This window comes from Chiloscyllium punctatum, chromosome 2 (genome assembly GCF_047496795.1).
Source record: "Chiloscyllium punctatum isolate Juve2018m chromosome 2, sChiPun1.3, whole genome shotgun sequence".
Taxonomy (NCBI): Eukaryota; Metazoa; Chordata; class Chondrichthyes; order Orectolobiformes; family Hemiscylliidae; genus Chiloscyllium; species Chiloscyllium punctatum.
This window is the reverse complement of record NC_092740.1, coordinates 1,598,996-1,622,372: the sequence shown is the minus strand read 5'-3', so window position 1 is coordinate 1,622,372 and position 23,377 is coordinate 1,598,996. Positions and strand designations below refer to the sequence as shown.

At 43.2% G+C, this 23,377-nt stretch overlaps 1 protein-coding gene across 2 annotated transcripts in view; it reads right to left on the bottom strand.

The window, feature by feature from the left end:
• Window positions 1–23,377, bottom strand: part of LOC140493839 (WD repeat-containing protein 70) — a 194,298-nt gene that overhangs the window by 25,648 nt on the left and 145,273 nt on the right. For both annotated transcript variants that reach the window (XM_072592797.1, XM_072592806.1), the window contains exon 14: window positions 17,655–17,755. In XM_072592797.1, the coding sequence (XP_072448898.1) occupies window positions 17,655–17,755 (101 nt within the window). The remainder of the gene's footprint in view (window positions 1–17,654; window positions 17,756–23,377) is intronic.

Here is a 23,377-nt window from a genome sequence, read left to right as displayed (position 1 = left end):
AAGTGGTCTGGTCTAGTCCACAACACTTTCATGAACCCATGTTGCATCTGCCCAATGGGCCAATTTCTTTCGAGATGCCTTGGTTTTTCTTCCTTGATAATAGACTCAAGCATCTTCCCCACTACAGAGATTAAGCTAACTAGTCTATAATATTGGGAAACACTGGGTTTAATGAGAATGAGGAACTGATGGAAATCAGCATTAGTTGCAAAATGGCATTAGGGAAATTTCTGGAATTAATGGCAAACAGGCCTAATAATCTACATCCCAGAAAGTGGCTCAAGACATTAGGGACATTTAAGCAACTGCTGGGCAAGCACATGGATGACAGTAAATTAAGGGGTTTGTAGGCTAGGTTGATCTTAGATAAAGATAAATGCTCGGCACAACATCATGGGCCGAAGGGCCTGTATTAGGCTGTACTGTTCTGTGTTCTAAACAGTGGATGCATTAGTGGTCATCTTCCAAGATTCTATCGATTCTGGAACAGTTCCTACAGATTGAAGGGTAGCTAATGTTATTCCTTTATTTTAAAAGGGAGGCAGAGAGAAAACCAGGAATTATAGACCTAGTCAAGGCTGATGTTGGTTGTTGGAAAATGCTAGAATCCATGACAAAGGAATTAACAGCTGAGCACTTAGAAAACAGTAGAGGGATTGGCAGAGGCAGCATAGATTTATGAAAATGAAATCACGCGAGGCAAATCTACTGGAATTCTTTGAGTAGATGAGGGTTATAGAACATAGAACATAACAGCACAGAACAGGCCCTTCGGCCCATGATGTTGTGCCGAACATTTGTCCTAGCTCAAACACCTATCCATGTACCTATCCAATTGCTGCTTAAAGGTCACCAATGATTCTGACTCTGCCACTCCCACAGGCAATGCATTCCTTGCCCCCACCATTCTCTGGGTAAAGAACCTACCCCTGACATCCCCCTATACCTTCCACCCTTCACCTTAAATTTATGTCCCCTTGTAACATTCTGTCGTACCTGGGGAAAAAGTCTCTGACTGTCTACTCTATCTATTCCCCTGATCATCTTATAAATCTCTATCAAGTCACCCCTCATCCTTCACCGTTTTAATGAGAAAAGGCCTTGTACTTTCAACCTATCCTCGTACGATCTATTCTCCATTCCAGGCAACATCCTGGTAAATCTCCTCTGCACTCTCTCCAAAGCTTCCACATCTTTCCTAAAGTGAGGCGACCTGAACTGCACACAGTACTCCAAATGTGGCCTTACCAAGGTCCTATACAGCTGCAACATCACCTCACGACTCTTGAATTCAATCCCTCTGCTAATGAACGCTAATATACCATAGGCCTTCTTACAAGCTCTATCCACCTGATAGAGCTATGAACATAGACCCCAAGATCCCTCTGCTCCTCCACCTTACTAAGAACCCTACCGTTAACCCTGTATTCCGCATTCTTACTTGTCCTTCCAAAATGGACAACCTCACACTTGGCAGGGTTGAACTCCATCTGCCACTCCTCAGCCCAGCTCTGCATCATATCTAAATCCCTTTACAGCCGACAACAGCCCTCCTCACTATCCATAACTCCACCAATCTTCGTATCATCTGCAAATTTACTGACCCACCCTTCGACTCCCTCTTCCAAGTCATTAATAAAAATTACAAACAGCAGAGGACCCAGAACTGATCCCTGCGGAACTCCACTTGTAACTGGGCTCCAGGCTGAATATTTACCATCTACCACCACTCTCTGACTTTGACCGGTTAGCCAGTTCTCTATCCAACTGGCCAAACATCCCACTATCCCTGCCTCCTGACTTTCCGCATAAGCCTACCATGGGGAACCTTATCAAATGCCTTACTAAAATCCATGTACACTACATCCACTGCTCTACCCTCATCCACATGCTTGGTCACCTCCTCAAAGAATTCAGTAAGACTTGTAAGGAAAGACCTACCCCTCACAAATCCGTGCTGGCTGTCCCTAATCAAGCAGTGTCTTTCCAGATACTCATAAATCCTATCCCTCAGTACCCTTTTCATTACTTTGCCTACCACCGAAGTAAGACTAACTAGCCTGTAATTGCCGGGGTTATCCCTGTTCCCTTTTTTGAACAGGGGCACAACATTCGACACTCTCTAGTCCCCTGGCACCACCCCCATTGACAATGAAGATGAAAAGATCATTGCCAACAGTTCTGCAATTTCCTCTCTTGTTTCCCACATAATCCTAGGATATATCCCATCAGGCCCGGAGGACCTGTCTATCCTCAAGTTTTTTATAATGCCCAACACATCTTCCTTCCTAACAAGTATCTCTTTTAGCTTACCAGTCCGTTTCATACTCTCCTCTTCAACAATACGGTCCCTCTCATTTGTAAATACTGAAGAAAAGTACTCATTCAAACCACCCCTATCTCTTCTGACTCAATACACAGTCTCCCACTACTGTCCTTGATCGGAACTACCCTCGTTCTCGTCATTCTCACGTTTCTCACATACGCATAAAAGGCCTTGGGGTTATCCTTGATCCTACCTGCCAAAGATTTTTCATGCTCTCTCTTAGCTCTCCTAATCCCTTTCTTCAGCTCCCTCCTGGCTATCCTGCATCCCTCCAATGCTCTGTCTGAACCTGGTTTCCTCAGCCTTATGTAAGCCTCCTTCTTCCTCTTTACTAGATATTCAACCTCCCTCATCAACCAAGGTTCCCTCACCCGACCATCTCTTTCCTGCCTGACAGGTACATACATATCAAGGACACGTCATATCTGTCCCTTGAAAAAGTTCCACATTTCAATGACATCCTTCCCTGACAGCCTATGCCCCCAACTTATGCTCCTCAGATCCTGTCTTGCAGCATCATATGTACCCTTCCCCCCAATTGTAAAACCTAGCCTGTTGCATGCCCCTATCTCTCTCCATAACCAAGGTGAAAGTCACAGAATTGTGGTCACCCCATCACCAAAGTGCTCACCCACTAACAAGCCCATCACTTGTCCTTGTTCGTTACCGAGTACCAAATCCAATATGGCCTCCCCTCTGGTCGGACAATCTACATACTGAGTTAGAAAAGCTTCCTGAACACACTGCACAAACACCGCTCCATCCAATCTACTTGATCTAAAGAGCTTCCAATCAATATTTGGGAAGTTGAAATCGCCCTATTTTTAGACTGCAAAGTGGAAATAGTGTATCTTTATCGATCCCATCTTTTTCTGTTAATATCTTGAATACTTTGGTCAAATCACCCTTTAACCTTCTAAATTCAAGTAAAGAAGGCTTAATTTGTACAATCTCTTCTCATAACTTAACCCTTGAAGTCCTGGTATCATTCTTGTAAACATATGTTGTACTCCCTCCGAGGCCTCCTAAAGTGTGGTGCCCAAATCTGTTCTTATACTCCAAGCAGGGTCTACCCAGGGTTTTGTATAACTACAGTATAATTTCTGCATCCTTACACTACAGCCCATAGATACAAAGATCAGAGTTTCATGAGCAGCCTTGATTATTTTCTTCGTATGTTTGTAGCATTTTAAAATATTTGTGCACCTGAACCCCAAATCCCTTTGAACATCCAGTGTACTTAATCTAATAGCATCTGGATAGTAGCTTGATCTATCCTTTCTTGGTCCCAAATGAATCGCTCTGTGTAGAATACGGTGTAAAATTAAAGCACACGCGACTGGGGGGGTGTTAGCGTATTAAAATGGATAGAAGACTGGCTGACACAAAGGAAACGAGTCGAAATAAATGGGTCTTTTTCTGAATGGCAGGCTTTGACTAAAGGGGTAACACAGGGATCAGTGCTCGCACCCCAGCTATTCATTGTATATATTAATAATTTAGATGGGAAAACTAAGTGTAATACAGTGAGTTCTTCTATGATGCAATGGTTGTGTTCTTGGGCAATCCTGCATTCTACAAAAATTGCACTTTCAAAACAGCACTTAACATGCTGGTGATGTAATCGCTTTATAGACAACACACATTTCAAAAGTTTGCACAGTAGAAACAGCATCTCCAATTCGTCAATCACGTTACAGTGAATTTGTATTGACAAAATGTGCATTTGACGTGTATTGTCAAATTTGCAGATGACACGAAGCTGGGTGGGAGAGTGAACTGTTAGGAGGATGCAGAAATATTTCAGTTCAAATTGGACATGGTCAATGGGCAATTGCACAGCAGATGCAATATGATGTGAATAAATAAGGGAGCAAAACAGGAAGGCAGATTATTATCTGGATAGCTATAAATTGAGAAGAGGAATGTAGGAGACTAGGGTGTCCTCATACATCAGTCAATGAAGATAAGCTAACTTAGATAAGTTCAAAGGAGGTGTGAGAAGCAAATGATTTTTTACACAGAGTGGTATGTACCTGGAACACACTGCAGGGATGGAGGAGGAAATGGGTACAATAGGGGCACTTTAGATAAGCACATGAATGTGCAAGGAATGCAGGGATACAGACAATGGGCAGGCAGATGGGAGTAGATTAATTTGCATCATGTTCAACACAGTATCATGGGCTAAAGGGCCTGTTCCCGGGCTGTTAGAGTGCAGAAGATTGAGGAGTACTACAGGCACCTATAAACGTCTAACAGGAATTGACAATGAAGATGCAAGAAGGATGTTTCTGATGATGGGGGAGTCCAGAACCAGGAGTCACCTTCTAAGGATTTGGGGTAAAGCAGAGAGTGAAATTTGCTACCACAGAAAGTAGTCAAGGCCCAAACATAATATGATTTCAAGAGGAGTTGGATATAACACTTGGGGCTAAAGGGATCAAAGGATTTGGAGGAGAAGCAGGAACAGGCTATTCGTTGTGTGACCAGTCAAGATCATAACAAAGGGCGGACTAAGCTCCAACAGCTCAATGACCTATTCAGAGGTGTACAGCACAGAAAAAGAATCTTTGACCCAATGAATCTGCACCAGTCAAAAATAACCATCTAACTATTCTAATCACATCTTATAGCACTTAGTCCAAATTCTCATATGCCTTGGCATGACAAACGTACATCTAAATACTTGTTAAATGTTATTAGCATTTCTGCCTTTCCCACCCTTATAAGCAGTGAGTTCCAGATTCCCAACACCCACTGGGTAAAAAACATTTCCTCACAATCCTTATAAATATCCTGCCTCTGCCCCTCATTTTATGCTCCATTAAGGGAAACGATTTGTCTGTGCACCGTAAAATTTTATACATCACAATAACTTCCCCTCCCTCAGTTTCCTCTCTTCCAATGAAAACATCGCCAGCCTGCCCAATCTCTTTTCATAGACGGTACAAAACAGGACAGACCCTCGGCCTTGATGTTGTGCCGACCTTTTATTCTACTCTGAGATCAATCTAACCTGTATACCCTTCATTTTACTCTCATCCATGTGCCTATCCAGGAGTCGCTTAAATGCCCCATATGTCTCTGACCCTGCTCCACCACTGACAGTGCATTCCATACACCCACCACTTTGTGCAAAGAACCTACCTCTGACATCCCCCTACATCTTCCTTCAATCACCTTGAAATTATGTCCCCTCGTGATAGACATTTTCACCCTGGGGAAAGGTCTCTGGCTACCCACTTTATCTTTGCCTCTCAATATCTTGTACACCTCTACACATCTTTCATCCTACTTCGCTTCAATGAGAAAAGCCCTCGCTTCCTCAACCTTTCTTCATAAGACATGCCCTCCAGTCCAGGTAGCCTCCTGGTAAACCTCCTGTGCGCTCTCTCTAAAGCTTCCACATCTTTCCTGTAATAATGCAACCAGGACTGAACACAATATTCTATACAGCTGCAGCATAACCTCATGGCTCTTAAACTCAATCCCTTTGCTAATGAAAGCCAACACACCATATGCTTTTTAACAACCCTATCAACTTGGTTGGCAACTTTGGGGGATCTATGGACATGCACCCCAAGATCCCTCTGTTCCTCAACATTACCAAGAATCCTACCTTTAACCTGTCATCTGGACTAACCTTCTACTTCTATACCCAATAGTATGTAGCACTGGTATCCAGAGATTACAACTTTTTGGGTCCTGCTCTTTAATCTACTTCATAGCTTTCTAATTTTTTATTTAAATTCACCTAAAGAAGGAGCAACACTGAAAGCTTGTGATTTCAAATAAACCTGTTGGGCTACACCTTGATTTTGTGTGACTTCTGACCTGGTATCAGGGAGGCAACGTGCCATTTTGAAATCTGAAAGGAACAAGAAATGAAGGCATAGATTTCAAGAGGTTTGCAAAACAAGCAAGGGTGGTGTGAGAAAGACTTTTCTTCAATGGATGTAAGTTAAATCGCTGAGCTGGAAGATTTGCTTTTGGTGTTTTGTCACCATGACTAGGTAACATCAGTGGGAGCCTTTCTGTTCCCCTTACAATTGAATCCCCTACTACTATATCCCTGCTGTTAATCTTCAAACAACAAACAGAACAAAGAAAACTTACAGCCCAGGAACAGGTCCTTCGGCCCTCCAAGCCTGAGCCGATCCAAATCCACTGTCTAAACCTGTCGCCCAATTCCTAACCATCTGTATCCCTCTGCTCCCCACCTACTCATGCATCTGTCCAGACGCATCTTAAATGAATCTACCGTGCCTGCCTCTACCATCTCTGCTGCTCCCACCACTCTCTGTGTGAAGTGCTTGCCGCATGTATCTTCCTTAAACTTTCTATCTCTCACCTTGAAAGTGTGACCTCTCGTTACTGAATCCTTCACCCTGGGAAAAAGCTTGTCACTATCCACCCTTCTTTCCTTTTAGTGTAGCAGAACCATTCATGAAGTTGGCTCCCACTGCTTTCCCCTGTACAGTCATCTCCCCCAACAGTATCTAACTCAGAGTCTTACTTTTTTATGTCTCTGAAGCTAGAAAAAGGGGGATCAAAGAGCAGAGGGTTTTCAGAAGCAAAACAAACATTATATCAAACCCTATGGACTGCTGGTATTGGACTGTTTCATTGCAGTTTTTTTTCTAATCTCTCCACCCAAAACAGCAATTTTCTATGTATTTCTACGGATGTAGGTTAGCTTTATAAAAATTACTCAGAATGTGTAGTTATCTCTGGTTGGCCAGCATTTATGGTCTATCCCTAGTTGCCCTTCAGGTGATAGTGAGTTGCCTTTTCGAACTACTGTGATCCATATGCTGTAGGTTGACCCACAATGTTGTAAAGGTGCAAGTTCTAGGATTTTGACCCAGAGGCACTGAAGAAAGGTTAATGATTCTTGAGAAGATTTGTAGCTCAGGTTGATGATATGGATGTAAGTTAGCTCACTGAGTTGGAAGGTTTGTTTTCAGACATTTCGTCGCCGTGACAAGAGAACACCATCAATGAGAGCCTCTGGTGAAGTGCTGGTGTTAAGCCCGACCTCTCTATTGATAGATTTCTTAAGGTGGGTGATGTCATTTCCGGTTCTTTTTTTCCAAGGGAAAGTAGATGGGGTCTAGGTTGATATGTTTATTGATGGAGTTCCAGTTAGAATGCCAGGCTTCGAGGAATTCTCCTGCATGTCTGTGTTTGGCTTGTGCTAGGATGTGTGTTCTCCCACCAGCACTTCACTAGAGGCTCTCACTGATGGTTCCTAGTCATGGTGATGAAACGTCAAAAACAAACCTTCCAGCTCAGTGAGCTAACCTACATCCATTGAAGAAGTCTTTCTCACATCACCCTTGCTTGTTTTGCAAATCTCTTGAAATCTATGCCCTCATTTCTTGTTCCTTTTTAGAGGCAACAACATATTCCTTTTATATCTTCTATCTAGCCCATGTATGGTTTTATCCAGTCTCCTTTAGCATTCTTCTCGATGAGGAAAACTCTTCAGTTCCAGCTTCTTCAATCTACTCTCATAACTAAGGTTTTCATTCCTGGGATCATTGTTGGAAATCATTGTTTCTGCAGTGTCTCCAATGCGTTCACAACCTTCTCATAATGTGGCATCAACACTGCACAATACTCCAGCTGAGGTCGAAGAAGTATCTTTTACAACGTACCTATGCCCCTACCAATAGAGCTGAGAATACTGATTGTTTCATTCACTGCTCTACCTGTCTTGCCATCTTCAATGATCTATGCACATATATATCCAGCTCTGTCTGCTCTTGTGCCCTCTTTCAAATTCTACTCTTTTTATTGTCTTTCAATGTTTTCGCACCCAAGTGCAATAGCTCACTTTTCACATTGAATCTCATTTGCCACCTATCTGCCCACCTACCAAATGGTCAATGTCCCACACTGTCCTCCTCAAAGTTTCCAATTCTTCCAAGTTTGTATCATTGGCAAATTTTGAAACTGTTCCCTGCACATCAAGATTCAGGCCATTAATTTACATCAGGAAAAGCTATGGTCCCAATACCAACCCTTAGGAATCTCCATTATAAACCTTTCTCCAGACTGAACAATATCCATCTTGTGATGGAGGGAAGTTATTGATAAAGCAGCTGAAGGTGGTTGGTCCTAGGTCTCTAACTTGAGGAACTCCTGCAAGGTGTCCTGGAAGTGAGATTACTGACGTCCAATAACCGTAACTATCTCCCTACGTGCCAGGCATGACTCCAACCTGATTCCCACTGACTGCACTTTTGCTAGACTTCCTGATGCCATACTCAGTCAAATGAAATGCAGCCTTGACGTCTCAGGCAGTCACTCTCACTTCCTAAAAGGGAATTAGAGTTCCAAACAGTTACATGTTCTATTGTCATGGTTTTTTTGACCTGTCACTAGAACTTTATTTGTAATAAACAGAAGTTCCTGTTGAAGACCAGAGCCTTGTCAGTGTTTTTTGTTAACCTGATTCCATCAAACAGGTAAATAAGTGGCTTTGTGGCCTTTGATTAAATTAGATTAGATTCCCTCCAGTATGGAAACAGGCCCTTCGGCCCAACCAGTCCACACCAACCCTCCGAAGAGTAACCCACCCAGACCCATTTCCCTCTGATTAACGCACCTAACACTATGGGCAATTCACCTGACCTGCACATCTTTGGACTGTGGGAGGAAACCGGAGCACCCGGAGGAAACCCACGCAGGCACAGAGAGAATGTGCAAACTCCACACAGTCACACAAGGCTGGAATCGAACCTGGGACCCCAGTGCTGTGAGGCAGCAGTGTTAACCACTGAGCCACCGTGCCACCCAGCTGTCGTGGTCAGAATCAACATACTTTCCCAAGTGGGTTTTAACAAGAGTATCAAGCTCGCAGCCATAGTAATTTTGAAACAGACAAGAAGGATTTGGGTGTGGCACTAGCAAGTGATAAATGTAAAGAAAACATCAGGGTGTGTACTACATACAAGTAATGGCAATGGAAATTATAGAAGATTTCCTGCAGGTGGCAGAACTGTCCCTGACTGTCTTCAGTTAACTTCCAAATGACAAGTTAATTGAACTGGCAAGTTGGAAATGCAGTTGCTTGCTCAAGCAAAGGAGGCACTCACAAGTGAAGTACTATCACAGAATCTGGGTTTTGTAGATATATTGGAAGGGATTGTTCATTGTCATTTGTCACTGGCATCCAAAACATTATGATACAACGATCATTGTGCCCTAAATATAATCTTGCTGTTTCCTGATCATCTTGATCCATCCCTCATTCCCAAGAAACAGGTCTAGCAGTGCCTTCTTTCTTACTGTTTACTCATATTACACGAGGAAATTCTCCTGAGTACAACCTAGGAACACCTACTCCTTATACTACGAGTACACCACTCGATATATGGGTAATTAAAACACACCATTGTAATATCTTTCTATATCATTGCAAATCTATTCCTCTACATCCTTCTCAGTCAAACAAAAGAAACACAGATGCTGGAAAAAGGAAATTGCTGGAAACATTCAGCAGGTCTGGCAACATTTGGAGAGAAAAAGGATAGGGTCCATCGACCTTTCTTCAGAATACTTGATAACTCTCTTCTCATAGTTGATTGCCTACAGATTTGACCAAGCATAGTGAGTGCAACCTTCAAAAAAGTAATTAACTGGCATGCAGCAGACTTCAATGGGGCATGCACAGAGCTGGACTGGACAGACTGGAACCAAAAGTTAGCGGGATGAACAGGAACTGAATGGCTCAGGAACAGTCAAAGTATATTGCCTCAAAAGACAAAAGCACAACAAATCAATCCAGAGCTCTATGGATGACTAAGAAAGATGGAAAATTGGAGCCGGGGAGGCCATTTGGCCCTTCATGCTTGCTTTGTCATTCAATATGATCATAGCCTATATAGTCATACAGCATGGAAACACACCTTTCAGCTCAATTCGTCCATGCTGACCAGATATCCTAAATTAACCTACTCCAATTTACAAGAATTTGGTCCATATCTCTCCAAACCCTTATCGATGACTTTTAAATGTTGCAATTGTACCAATCTCCACAACTTCCTATGGGACCATGCTCCATACACACATCACCGTGTGTGTGAAAAAAGCTGCCCCTCACGTCCCTTTTAAATTTTTCCCCTCTCACCTTAAATATATGCCCTCTAGTTTTGTAATCCCCTACTCTGTGCAAAAAGTGGCTATTTATCCTATCCATACCCCTCATGATTTTATAAACCTCTATAAGAGCACAGCTCAGCCTCTGACGTTCCTGGGAAAATAGCTCCAACCTATTGAGCCTCTCTCCATAGCTCAAACTGTCCAATCCTGGCAAGATCCTTGTAAATCTTTTCTGAACCCTTTCAAGTTTAACAACATCTTTCCTATAGCAGGAAAACCAAAATTGAGCACAGTATTCTAAATGTGGATTCACCAATGTCCTGCACAGCTGCAACATGACCGCCCAATACCTGTACTCAATGCACTGACATGCATGTCAAACGCCTTCATCACCATCCTGTCTACCTATGACTCCATTTTCCAACTATCCAACGACACCCCCGAGGTCTCTTCGTGTAACTAAAACTCAGCAGATCGTCTATGTACACCACACAATTGGAAAATCCGGAATTAGTTAGCCTTTGAAATGTCACGTGTATTTTCCATACCAAATGGCATAACTTTAAATCGGTAAAGTCCATTTGATGTCACAAAAGCCAAAATTTCTTTCACTCTCTCAGATAAAGGTATCTTCCTGTATTCTTTGAGTAAGTCCAGTTTTTACGTTTTAGTTGCTTGCCCCACCCTCTCGGTATAGTCTTGCATCCATGGAATAGGATATGAATCAGATTGCATAACTGCATTAACTTTGTGATAATCAACATATAAATGTTGGGTTCCATTTGGTTTTGGCACCATCACTATGGGTGAGTTCCATTCACTGCAACTCAGTTTGATTGTCTTTGAGCAAGTTTTCAATCTCTTTCTGAACCTGGGCTTAATTGGGACAGCATCTCAATATCTACACCTTGCGTAATCATGTTAGCACACTCCAGCTTATTCCCACATATCTCCCCATGTTATTGCAATAACTCTTTCAGGTCATTTTGATTTTCCTCTGCAAGGTAACTCAATAATTCAGCTCTATTGTTGAGAACTTGCTCATTATCCAGTTTACTTTGAGGAGTATCAAGTTCCTATTCATCTGGATTTAGTTAATCATTCCAAGTTGTAACAAGGATGACATTCTCATTTTTCTTTCCTTTCCAATCAAAATATCCCTTGAGCATATTCATATGACATACTCTAAATTTTCCTTCTATTGTGCATTCTTATCAAATAATTTACATCAATTTCCTTTTGATTTGAAATGGCCAACTAACCCTTGCTTTTAAAGGTTCACCTGCCATGAGTACTAATATGGTTATCTCTCTACCCTTCAGGCACTCTGCCTATATTCCTGATGAAGGGCTTTTGCCCGAAACGTCGAATTTACTGCTCCTCGGATGCTGCCTGAACTGCTGTGCTTTTCCAGCACCACTCTAATCTAGACACGAGTACTAAATCTAACACTTTATCTCCTCAAAAAAAACTACAAATTTCTGATTTATCGGTTTCTTGTTTTAGCACACACTGTGTTATTTTCGAATGCTGTCTAGCCAAGTCACTATTTAATGTTTACCCAAAGGTTGGCATGTAATTGTTGCTCTTTGAACTCTAACTTACCAATTTTTCCTTAATTAATTTCAGTGGTCCTCTTGTCTCATGTTGAAAAAACTAAGTCAAATGAACTAAATTTAGTTGATTCACTAGGTGCATTCCAAATTGCAAAAATTGCAAATGGAATTCCTTTTTGCCAATCCTCTGGACAGTCTTGATGATAAGCCCTTGATATGGTCATTAAAGTTGGATGCCACTGGTTTTATGCTCATTACATATCTGGATGGTACACAGTTTATTTAAATTGTTTTATTCCTAAGTTATCAATACTTAATTCAAAGAACAATACAGCACAGGAACAGGCCCTTCGGCCCTCCAAGCTTGCGCTGCCACATTTTGCCCTTCCATACTAAAACTGTCTTCACTTATAAGACTCGTATATCGCTATTCCATTCTTATTCATGTATTCTTCCAGGTGTTTCTTGAATGCTGCTATTGTGTCTGCTTCCACCACCTCCTCTGGCAGCGTGTTCCAGGCACTCCCCGCCCTTTGTGTGTAATACTTGCCTTGCATATCTCTTTAAAACTCCCCCTCTACACCTTGAACATGTGTCCTCTAGTACCTGACCTATCCACCCTTGGAAAAAGTCTCAAACTTTCCACCTTATCCATGCCATTCACAACCTTATAAACTTCCATTAGGTCACCCCTCAACCTTCTGTATTCCAGTGAAAACAAACCCAGTCTATCCAAAATTTCTTCATTGCTAAAATTGCCCATACCAGGCAACATGCTGGTAAACCTGCCCAAAACATCCACATCCTTCTAGTAGTGAGTGACCAGAATTGTTTGAAATATTCCAAGCGTGGCCTAATAAAGTTCTGTAAAGAGTCATAGTCATATAGCATGGAAACAGACCCTTCTCGTCCATACCGACCAGATATCCCAACCCAATCGAGTCCCACCTGCCAGCACCCAGCCCATATCCCTCCAAACCCTTCCTATTCATATACCCATCCAGGTGCCTTTTAAATGTTGCAATTGTACCAGCCTCCACCACTTCCCCTGGTAGCTCATTCCATATATATATACCACCCTCTGCACTAAAAATTTTTATATCTTTCTCCTGTCACCCTAAACCTATGCCTCTAGTTCTGGACTCCCCCACCCCAGGGAAAAGAACTGTCTATTTATCCTATCCATGTTCCTCATGATTTTATAAAGCTCTATGAGGTCACCCCTCAGCCTCTAACGCTCCAGGGAAAACAGCCCCGACCTATTCAGCCTCTCCCTATAGCTCAAATCTTCCAACCCTGGTAACATCCTTCTAAATATTGTCCGAATCCTTTCAAGTTTCACAACATCTATCCTTCCAATAGAAAGGACACCAGAATTGCATGCAATATTCCAAAAGTGGCCTAACCAATGTCGTGTACAGCCGCAGCATGACCTTCAACTCCTGTACTTAATGCTACCACCAATAAAGGAAAGCATACCAAATGCATTCTTCACAATCCTATCTACCTGCGACTCTACTTTCATAGAACTATGAATCTGCACTCCAAGGTCTCTTTGTTCAGCAACACTTCCCAGGACCTGACCATTAAATGTATAAGTCCTGCTCTGATTTGCTTTTCCAAGATGGACGACCTCACATTTATCTAAATTAAACTCTATCTGCCACTCTTCAGCCCGTTGCCCCATCTGATCAAGAACCCATTGTACTCTGAGGTAACCCTCTTCGCTGTCCACTACGCCTCCAATTTTGTTGTCATCTGCAAGCTTACTAACTGTACCTCTTATGCTTGCATCCAAATCATTTATGTAAATGACAAAAAGTAGAGGACCCAGCACCGATCCTTATAGCACTCCACTCTGAAGGCCTCACAGGCTCCAGTCTGAAAAAAACCCTCCACCACCACCCTCTGTCTTCTACCTTCAAGCAAGCTCTCTATCCAAATGGCTAGTTCTCCCTGTATTCCAGGAGATCAAACCTTGCTAACCAGTCTCCCATGGGGAACCTTGTTTTAATAAGTGTCTTATTGGAACAGCATATTATTATAGAGTTGGAGGCAGATAATAAGCAGTTTATAGAAAGGGGGGCTTAGAATTGTGAATATTTGTTTAATGTTTGCTTTTTGAGTTAAAAAAAATATTATTTTCTTTAAATAGTGGAATTTAGAAGTTCTCTGTTAATTAAACCCAGAAAAGTTCACCTCGCCCTGTAATATGTTAAAATATGAGTGACAAAGAGGTTCACCTCAGTGTCATAACGATGTCAATGCTCCTCCAGGTCCTACCCTTCACTTTGTAATTTCCACCTTCACTTGACCTTCCCAATGCATCACCTCACATTTGACAAGTTAACCTCTATCTGCTATTCTTCTGTCCATGCCTCCAACTGATTTATATCTTGCTGTATCCTCTGATGATAATCCTCACTATCCGTAACTCCACCAATTTTTGTAGCATCCACAAACTTAGTAATTTTCAGCTACATTTTCTTCCAAATCATTTAAGTAAACCGCAACAGCAGAGGTTCCAACACTGACCCAATCCTCCATTACTTCACCTTTTGTGTCAGTCTGCCACGAGGGATCTTGTCAAAGCTCTACTGAAGTCTACATAGAGAGCATCAACTGCTTTTCCCTCCTCAATCATCTTCCTCACCTCTTCGAAAAACTCGATCAAGTTAGTGAGACACAATCTTCCCCATGCAAAACCATGCTGTCTATCGCTAACAAGTCCATTTGCTTCTAAATCCGTACAGATCTTGTCCCTGAGAATCTTTTCCAATAATTTCTCTGTCACCCACGTGAGATTCTCAGGCCTCGAATTTCCAGGATTATCCCTGTGACCCTTCTTAAACAATGGGACAAAAGTGGGTATTCTCCAGTCTTCTGGAACTCACCTGTAGGCAAAGGTGGTTACAAACATGTCTGTTAATGCTCCAGCAATTTGTCCTCCTGCCTTTCTCAATATTCTGGGATAGATCCTGTCACCACCCTCATCCTGCTTACTTTCCATGTCCTTTGATCCCCTTCAGTTCTAAGAATTATATCAAACTCCTTCTTGAAAACATTCACTACTTTGCCCTCAACTGGTTTCTGCCACAGGCTCCTCAGTCTCCAGGTGAAAAATTTCTAATTTCAGTCAGAAATTCCATAACCTTAAATTGTGATCCCTGATTCTGGGTTTCCCAGTCATTGGGAACATCCTTTCTCTATTTATCCTACCTAAGTCGTGTGAATTTTATAGGTTTCTATGAGATAACCCCTCATTCTTCCAAACTCCAGCAAATATAATCTCAACTGATCCACTGTCTCTTCATTTAATTAGTCCTACCATCTCAGGAATCAGTTTGATAAACATTTATTGCACTCTTTCCCTCGCCAGAACATCCTACCTCAGGTAAGGAGGCCAAGATTGCACATCCATGCTCCTGTACTCACACCCTCTCATTATGAAGGCCAACATACCATTTGCTGTTGTCAGTGCCTGCTGCACTTGCATGTTTATCTTCTGCAACTGGTGTACAAGGCCACCCAGGTCTATTGCCACTGAGGACCTACCATCCTGTTTTTGCTAGCCAAGTGGATAAATTCACATTTCCAACACCTCTTCCCGACATACCTCAAAGCCGTCAATTTTAATTAATTGCGACTCAGTATTCACATCGGCAACAATGTCCTGTTCCTGAGTGAATACTGACGAAAAGTATTCATTCAGTGTCTTCCCAATCTCTTCAGCCTCCACACGCAACTTCCCACTACTATCCTTGACTGGACCTATTCCTACCCTAGTCATTCTTTTATTCCTGACATACCTATAGAAAGCCTTTGGGTTTTCCCTAATCCTACCAACTAAGGGCTTTTCGTGCCCCCTCCTAGCTGCTCTTAGCTCTCTCTTCAGATCCTTCCTGGCTACCTTACAACTCTCAATCGCCCCAATTGAACCTTCACGCCTCATCTTTACATAGGCCGCCCTCTTCCCTTTAACAAGGGATTCCAATTCCTTATTAAACCACGGCTCCCTCACACGACCCTTTCCTCCCTGCCTGACAGGTACATACTTATTAAGGACATTCAATAGTTGCTCCTTGAACAACCTCCACATATCAATTACGCCCTTCCCTCGAAGCCTACTTTTCCAAGCCACGCATCCTAAGTCATGCCTCACCGTATCATAATTTCCCTGCCCCCAGCTATAACTCTTGCCCTGCAGTGCACATTTATCCCTCTCCATCATGAGTAAAAGTCACCAAATTGTGGTCACTGTCCCCAAAGTGCTCACCTACCTCCAATTCTAACACCTGGCCTGGTTCGTTACCCAGAACCAAATCCAGTATGGCCTCACCTCTTGTTGGCCTGTCTACATATTGTGTCAGGAAACCCTCCTGCACACATTGGACAAACACCGACCCATCTAACGAACTCGAGCTACAGCATTCCCAGTCAATATCAGGAAAGTTAAAGTCCCCCATAACAACCACTCTATTACTTTCACTCTTCTCCTGAATCATCCTCGCAATCCTTTCTTCTACGTCTCTCGGACTATTAGGAGGCCTGTAGAAAACTCCTAACAGGGTGACCTCACCTTTCCTATTCCTAACCTCAGCCCAAACTACCTCAGATGGCGAGTCTTCATCCATCGTCCTTTCCACCGCTGTAATACTATCTTTGACAAGCACTGCCACACCTCCCCCTCTTTTACCCCCACCTCTGACCCTACTAAAACATTTAAACCCTGGAACCTGCAACAGCCAATCCTGTCCCTGTTCTACCCATGTCTCTGTAATAGCCACAACATTGAAATCCCAGGTACCAACCCACGCTGCAAGTTCACCTACCTTATTTCGTATATTTCTTGCATTGAAGTGTACACACTTCAAGCCACTTTCCTGTTTACAGGCACCCTCCTTTGAGATTAATGCCATGTTCCTAACCTCCCTACACTCCAGGTCCTGCACCCTAAAGCTACAGTCTAGGTTCCCATGCCCCTGCAGAGTTAGTTTAAACCCCCCCCCCCCCCACCACCACAAGAGCACTAGCAAACCTCCCCCCAAGGATACTGGTGCCCCTCAGGTTCAGGTGTAGACCATCCTGTTTATAGAGGTCCCACCTTCCCCAGAAAGAGCCCCAGTTATCCAGAGAGCTGTACTCCATTTCTGGATATATATATTTCTCTTGCAGGCATGAATAAACATGAGGAACCCATGTCTTGGCAGGTCGAACAGAAAATCAAGTGTTAAATTTCTCCTTTCATTTTCTGTCAGGAAAACAGTTTTCTATCCATATCAGTACATTACCCCTAGTGCCATGTGATTTATTTTATACATTCATCTGTTAAGTGGGACTTTGTTGAAAGTCTTCAGAAAGTCAATGCAAACCACACCCACTGACTTCATCTTATGCAGGGAAATAAAAATTGAATTGAAGAAGAAAAAATATTCATCACAGATGTCAGTTAGAAAATACAATTCAGAACCAAGCAGAATATGAAGGCTTCATTAATAGAAGTGAAAAAAACATCAGAGAAGCAAGAAGGGATTTTGTAAAAAGGACTGACAACTAGCTTAAAGGAAAATCACAAAATCTTCTCTGAGCACACTCTGAGTGACTTGCAAACTGAGAATACAAAAGACAGTCTGAAAGCCATTTGTAATGTAACCTTTTACCTTTGACTCTTGACTGGATGATAGTAGACTTTTGCTAATCCATTTCCTGTCCCTACCATGATCTGGTTCAGCTTTGGGTGCCACAAGCATCGGATAACACTCTGAAAAATGAGAAGGGATTAAATGCATATGTAACAGTTTCTACAGAGCAGACAGGCACCCTACAGTTGTACCAGGTAGCACTGGATGTGCTTTGGAGTAAAACATTCACTCTTATTCACATTCTCTCTTTCTCTTGCACGCACAATCAGTCTCTTCCTCACCTCAAACTTTGCACATCCATTCTCACCCTCAATTCTCACATTTCATCAGAGGCTGAGGGATGACCTTATAGAGGTTTATATAATCATGACGGGCATGGACAATGTAAATAGACAAGGTCTTTTCCCTGGAGTGGTGGAGTCCAGAACTAAAGGGCATAGGTTTAGGGTGACGGGGAAACATTTAAAAGGGACCAGAGCGTAATGCATGCATGGAATGAGCTGCCAGAGGAAGCGACAGAGGCTGGTACAATTACAACATTTAAAAGGATATGGTATATGAATAGGAAGGGGCTGAGATTGTGGTGCTGGAAACGCACCAGTGAGGCAGCATTCCTGATGAAGGGCTTTTGCCCCAAACGTCGATTCACCTGCTCCTTGGATGCTGCCTGATCTGCTGTGCGTTTCCAGCACCACATTCACGACTCTGATCTCCAATCTTCACTTTTGCCCATATAAATAGGAAGGGTTTAGAGGGATATGGGAGTAGTGCTCACAAATGGGATGAGATTAATTTAGGGTATCTGGTTGGCACGGATGAGTTCGACCAAAGGGTATGTTTCCATGCTGTACATCTGACTGATTCTATTCGATACCAGAGTCTGACCTTAACACACATTCTCACATTCATCCTCTTACTGAACCACACTCACTCTCTCCTCCTACTTGAACACATGCATCCTCAATGTCCCACTCTCATTTACACTCACACTGTCACACCTAGTCTCTCTATCTCTCTCACAAGCACTCAAAGAACAAAGAAATTTTATAGACAATCGGTGCAGGAGTAGGCCATTCTGCCCTTCGAGCCTGCACCACCATTCAATATGATCATGGCTGATCATCCTTAATCAATAGCCTGTTCCTGCCTTATCTCCATAACCCTTGATTCCACTATCCCTGAGAGCTCTATTCAACTCTTTCTTAAATGAATCCAGAGACTGGGCCTCCACTGCCATCTGGGGCAGAGCATTCCACACAGCCACCACTCTCTGGGTGAACAAGTTTCTCCTCATCTCTGTCCTAAATGGTCTCCCCTGTGTTTTTAAGCAGTGTCCTCTGGTTCTGGACTCACCCATCAGTGGAAACATGTTTCTTACCTCCAGAGTGTCCAATCCTTTAATAATCTTATATGTCTCAATCAGATCCCCTCTCAGTCTTCTAAACTCAAGGGTATACAAGCCCAGTTGCTCCAGTCTTTCAGCGTAAGGAATTGACCTTGTGAACCTACGCTGCACTCCCTCAATAGCCAGAATGTCTTTCCTCAAATTTGGAGACTAGAACTGCACACAGTACTCCAGATGTGGTCTCACCAGGGCCCAGGAACAGGCCTTTCGGCCCTCCAAGCCTGAGCTGATCCAAATCCACTGTCTCAACTTCCAATTCCTAAGCATCTGTTTCCCTCTGTTCCCCACCTACTCATACATCTGTCCAGATGCACCGTAAATGAATCTACTGTGCCTGCCTCTACCACCTCTGCTGGCAAAGCATTCCAGGCATCTACCACCCTCTGTGTAAAGTATTTTCTGCATGTATCCCTCTTAAACTTTTCACCTCTCATCTTGCATGCGTAACCTCTCGTTAGTGAATGAACTCATGACTCGCTGAGTAAAGAATCTACCCCTAACATCTGTCCTATACCTACCACCCCTTAATTTAAAGCTATGTCCCCTCGTAATAGCTGACTCCATACGTGGAAAAAGGTTCTCATGGTCAACCCTATCTAAACCCCTAATCATCTTGTACACCTCTATCAAGTCACCCCTAAACCTTCTTTTCTCCAATGAAAACAGCCCCAAGTGCCTCAGCCTTTCCTCATACAATCTTCCTACCATACCAGGCAACATCCTGGTAAACCTCCTCTGCACCCGTTCCAGTGCCTCCACATCCTTCCTATATAGTATGGCGACCAAAACTGCACACAATACTCTAGATGCGGCCGCACCAGAGTCTTATACAACTGTAACATGACCTCAGGACTCCGGAACTCAATTCCTCTACCAATAAAAGCCAGTACGCCATATGCCTTCTTCACCTCTCCTCAAACTAAAATCAGAGAAGACTTCATAGTGTTGTGTGACTTCTGACTTTGTCCACTCCAGTCCAATACCAGCACATTCACATCATGAAACCCTCCAAACCAGGAAATATCCACACCCTTCTGGTCGTGTTGCGACCAGAGCTTCACACAATATTCCAAGTATAAAACTTTAGCTAGGCCATATTTGGAATATTGTGGGCAGCTCTGATTGCCACAATACCAAAAGTGTGTGGATGCATTGAAGAGGGTGCACAGAAGGGTTACCAGGATATTTCTTGGTTTGAAGGATTTCATGATGTGGACATGCTGGTGTTGGACTGGAGTGGACAAAATCAGAAGTCACACAACACCAGGTTATAGACCAACAGGTTTATTTGGAATCACAAGGTTTTGGAGAGCTGCTCCTTCATCAGGTGAAGTCTACTCTGATTTTAGTTATGAGGAGAGATTGGATAAACTTGGATTGTTTACACTGGAAAGACAGAGGCTGAAGGGCAACCTGACAGAAGTCTACAAAATACTGACAGGTACAGGTAGGATGGACAGTCAGAGGCTTTTCCCCAAAGTGGAAATGTCAATTCAAGAGGGCATAAGTTTAAGGTGAGGGGCAACATTTTGGGAGAGAAAAGTGGGGAAAATCTTTCACAGAGGGTGGTGGATGACTAGAATGCACGACCAGTGGAGGTGGTCACAGATTCATAGTCCTACAGCACAGAGACATGCGCTTTGGCCCAAACTCGTCTATGCTGACCAAATGTTCATCAACGGTAACCCCATTTCCCTGCACTTGGCCTATATTCTTCTCAACCTTTCCTATCCATGTATTTGTCCAAATGCCTTTTAAATGTTGTTAATGTACCCACCTCAACCACTTCCACTGGCAACTCATTCCACATGCGTACCACCCTCTGTGTAAGAAGGTTGCCTCTTAGGTTCCCTTTTAGAACATAGAACATAGAACAATACAGCGCAGTACAGGCCCTTCGGCCCTCGATGTTGCGCCGATCAAAGCCCACCTAACCTACACTAACCCACTATCCTCCATATACCTATCCAATGCCGCTTAAATACCCATAAAGAGGGAGAGTCCACTACTGCTACTGGCAGGGCATTCCATGATCTTACGACTCGCTGAGTGAAGAACCTACCCCTAACATCAGTCCTATATCTACCCCCCCTTAATTTAAAGCTATGCCCCCTTGTAATAGCTGACTCCATACGCGGAAAAAGGTTCTCACTGTCAACCCTATCTAACCCCCTAATCATCTTGTACACCTCTATCAAATCACCCCTAAACCTTCTTTTCTCCAAAGAAAACAACCCCAAGTGCCTCAGCCTTTCCTCATAGGATCTTCCTACCATACCAGGCAACATCCTGGTAAACTTCCTCTGCACCCGTTCCAGTGCCTCCACATCCTTCCTATAGTATGGCGACCAAAGCTGCACACAATATTCCAGAAGCGGCCGCACCAAAGTCTTATACAACTGCAGCATGACCTCAGGACTCCGGAACTCAATTCCTCTACCAATAAAAGCCAGTACGCCATATGCCTTCTTCACTGCACTATTTACCTGGGAGGCAACTTTCAGAGATCTGTGTACATGGACACCAAGATCCCTCTGCTCTTCCACACTACCAAGTAGTCTACCATTAGCCCAGTAATCCATCTTTTTATTACTCTTACCAAAGTGAATCACTTCACACTTAGCTACATTGAACTCCATTTGCCACCTTTCTGCCCAGCTCTGCAGCTTCTCTATATCCCGCTGTAACCTGCCATATCCTTCCTCACTGTCTACAACTCCTCCGACTTTCGTATCATCCGCAAACTTGCTCACCCAACCTTCTAACCCTTCCTCCAGGTCATTTATAAAAATGACAAACAGCAATGGTCCCAAAACAGATCCTTGCGGAACACCACTAGTGACGGCACTCCAAGATGAATCTTTGCCATCAACTACTACCCTCTGTCTTCTTCCAGAGAGCCAATTCCTAATCCAAACCTCCAACTCACCCTCAATGCCATATCTCTGTATTTTCTGCAGTAGCCTACCATGGGGGACCTTATCAAACGCCTTACTAAAATCCATATATACTACATCTACCGCTTTCCCCTCATCTACCTCCTTCGTCACCTTCTCAAAGAATTCAATAAGGTTTGTGAGGCACGACCTGCCCTTCACAAAACCATGCTGACTATCCTTGATCACATCATTCTTATCCAGATGTGCATAAATCCTATCCCTTATAATTCTCTCTAAGACTTTGCCCACAACAGAAGTGAGACTCACTGGCCTATAGTTACTAGGATTATCCCTACTCCCCTTCTTGAACAAGGGAACCACGTTTGCTAGCCTCCAGTCCTCTGGCACTACTCCTGTAGACAAAGAGGACACAAAAATCAAGGCCAATGGCTCTGCAATCTCCTCCCTTGCTTCCCAGAGAATCCTAGGATAAATGCAATCAGGCCCAGGGGACTTATCTATTTTCACCCTTGCCAGAATTTCCAACACCTCTTCTCTACATATCTCAAAGCCATCCATTCTACTTATTCGTGCCTCAGTATTCATATCGACAACAATGTCCTGTTCCTGAGTGAATACTGACGAAAAGTATTCATTCAGCGCCTCCCCAATCTCTTCAGCCTCCACACGCAACTTCCCATTACTATCCTTGATTGGACCTATTCCTTCCCTAGTCATTCTTTTATTCCTAACATACCTATAGAAAGCCTTAGGGTTTTCCCTAATTCTACCAACTAAGGACCTTTCATGTCCCCTCCTTGCTGCTCTTAGCTCTCTCTTCAGGTCCTTCCGGGCTACCTTATAACTCTCAATCGCCCCTATTGAACCTTCACGCCTCATCTTTACAAAGGCCGCCCTCTTCCATTTAACAAGGGATTCCAACTCCTTATTAAACCACGGCTCCTTCACACGACCCTTTCCTCCCTGCCTGATAGGTACGTACTTATCAAGGACACTCAATAGTTGCTCCTTGAACAAGTTCCACATATCAATTACGCTCTTGCCTTGGAATCTACTTTTCCAATCCACACATCCTAAGTCATGCCTCAACGCATCATAATTTCCCTGCCCCCAGCTATAACTCTTGCCCTGTAGTACACACTTATCCCTCCCCATCACGAGACTAAAAATCACCGAATTGTGGTCACTGTCCCCAAAGTGCTCACCTACCTCTAGTTCTAATACCTGGCCTGGTTCGTTACCCAGAACCAAATCCAGTATGGCCTCACCTCTTGTTGGCTTATCTACATATTGTGTCAGGAAACTCTCCTGCACACATTGCACAAACACTGACCCATCTAACGAACTTGAGCTATAGCTTTCCCAATCAATATCAGGAAAGTTAAAGTCTCCCATAACAATCACCCTATTACTGTCACTCTTCTCCTGAATCATCT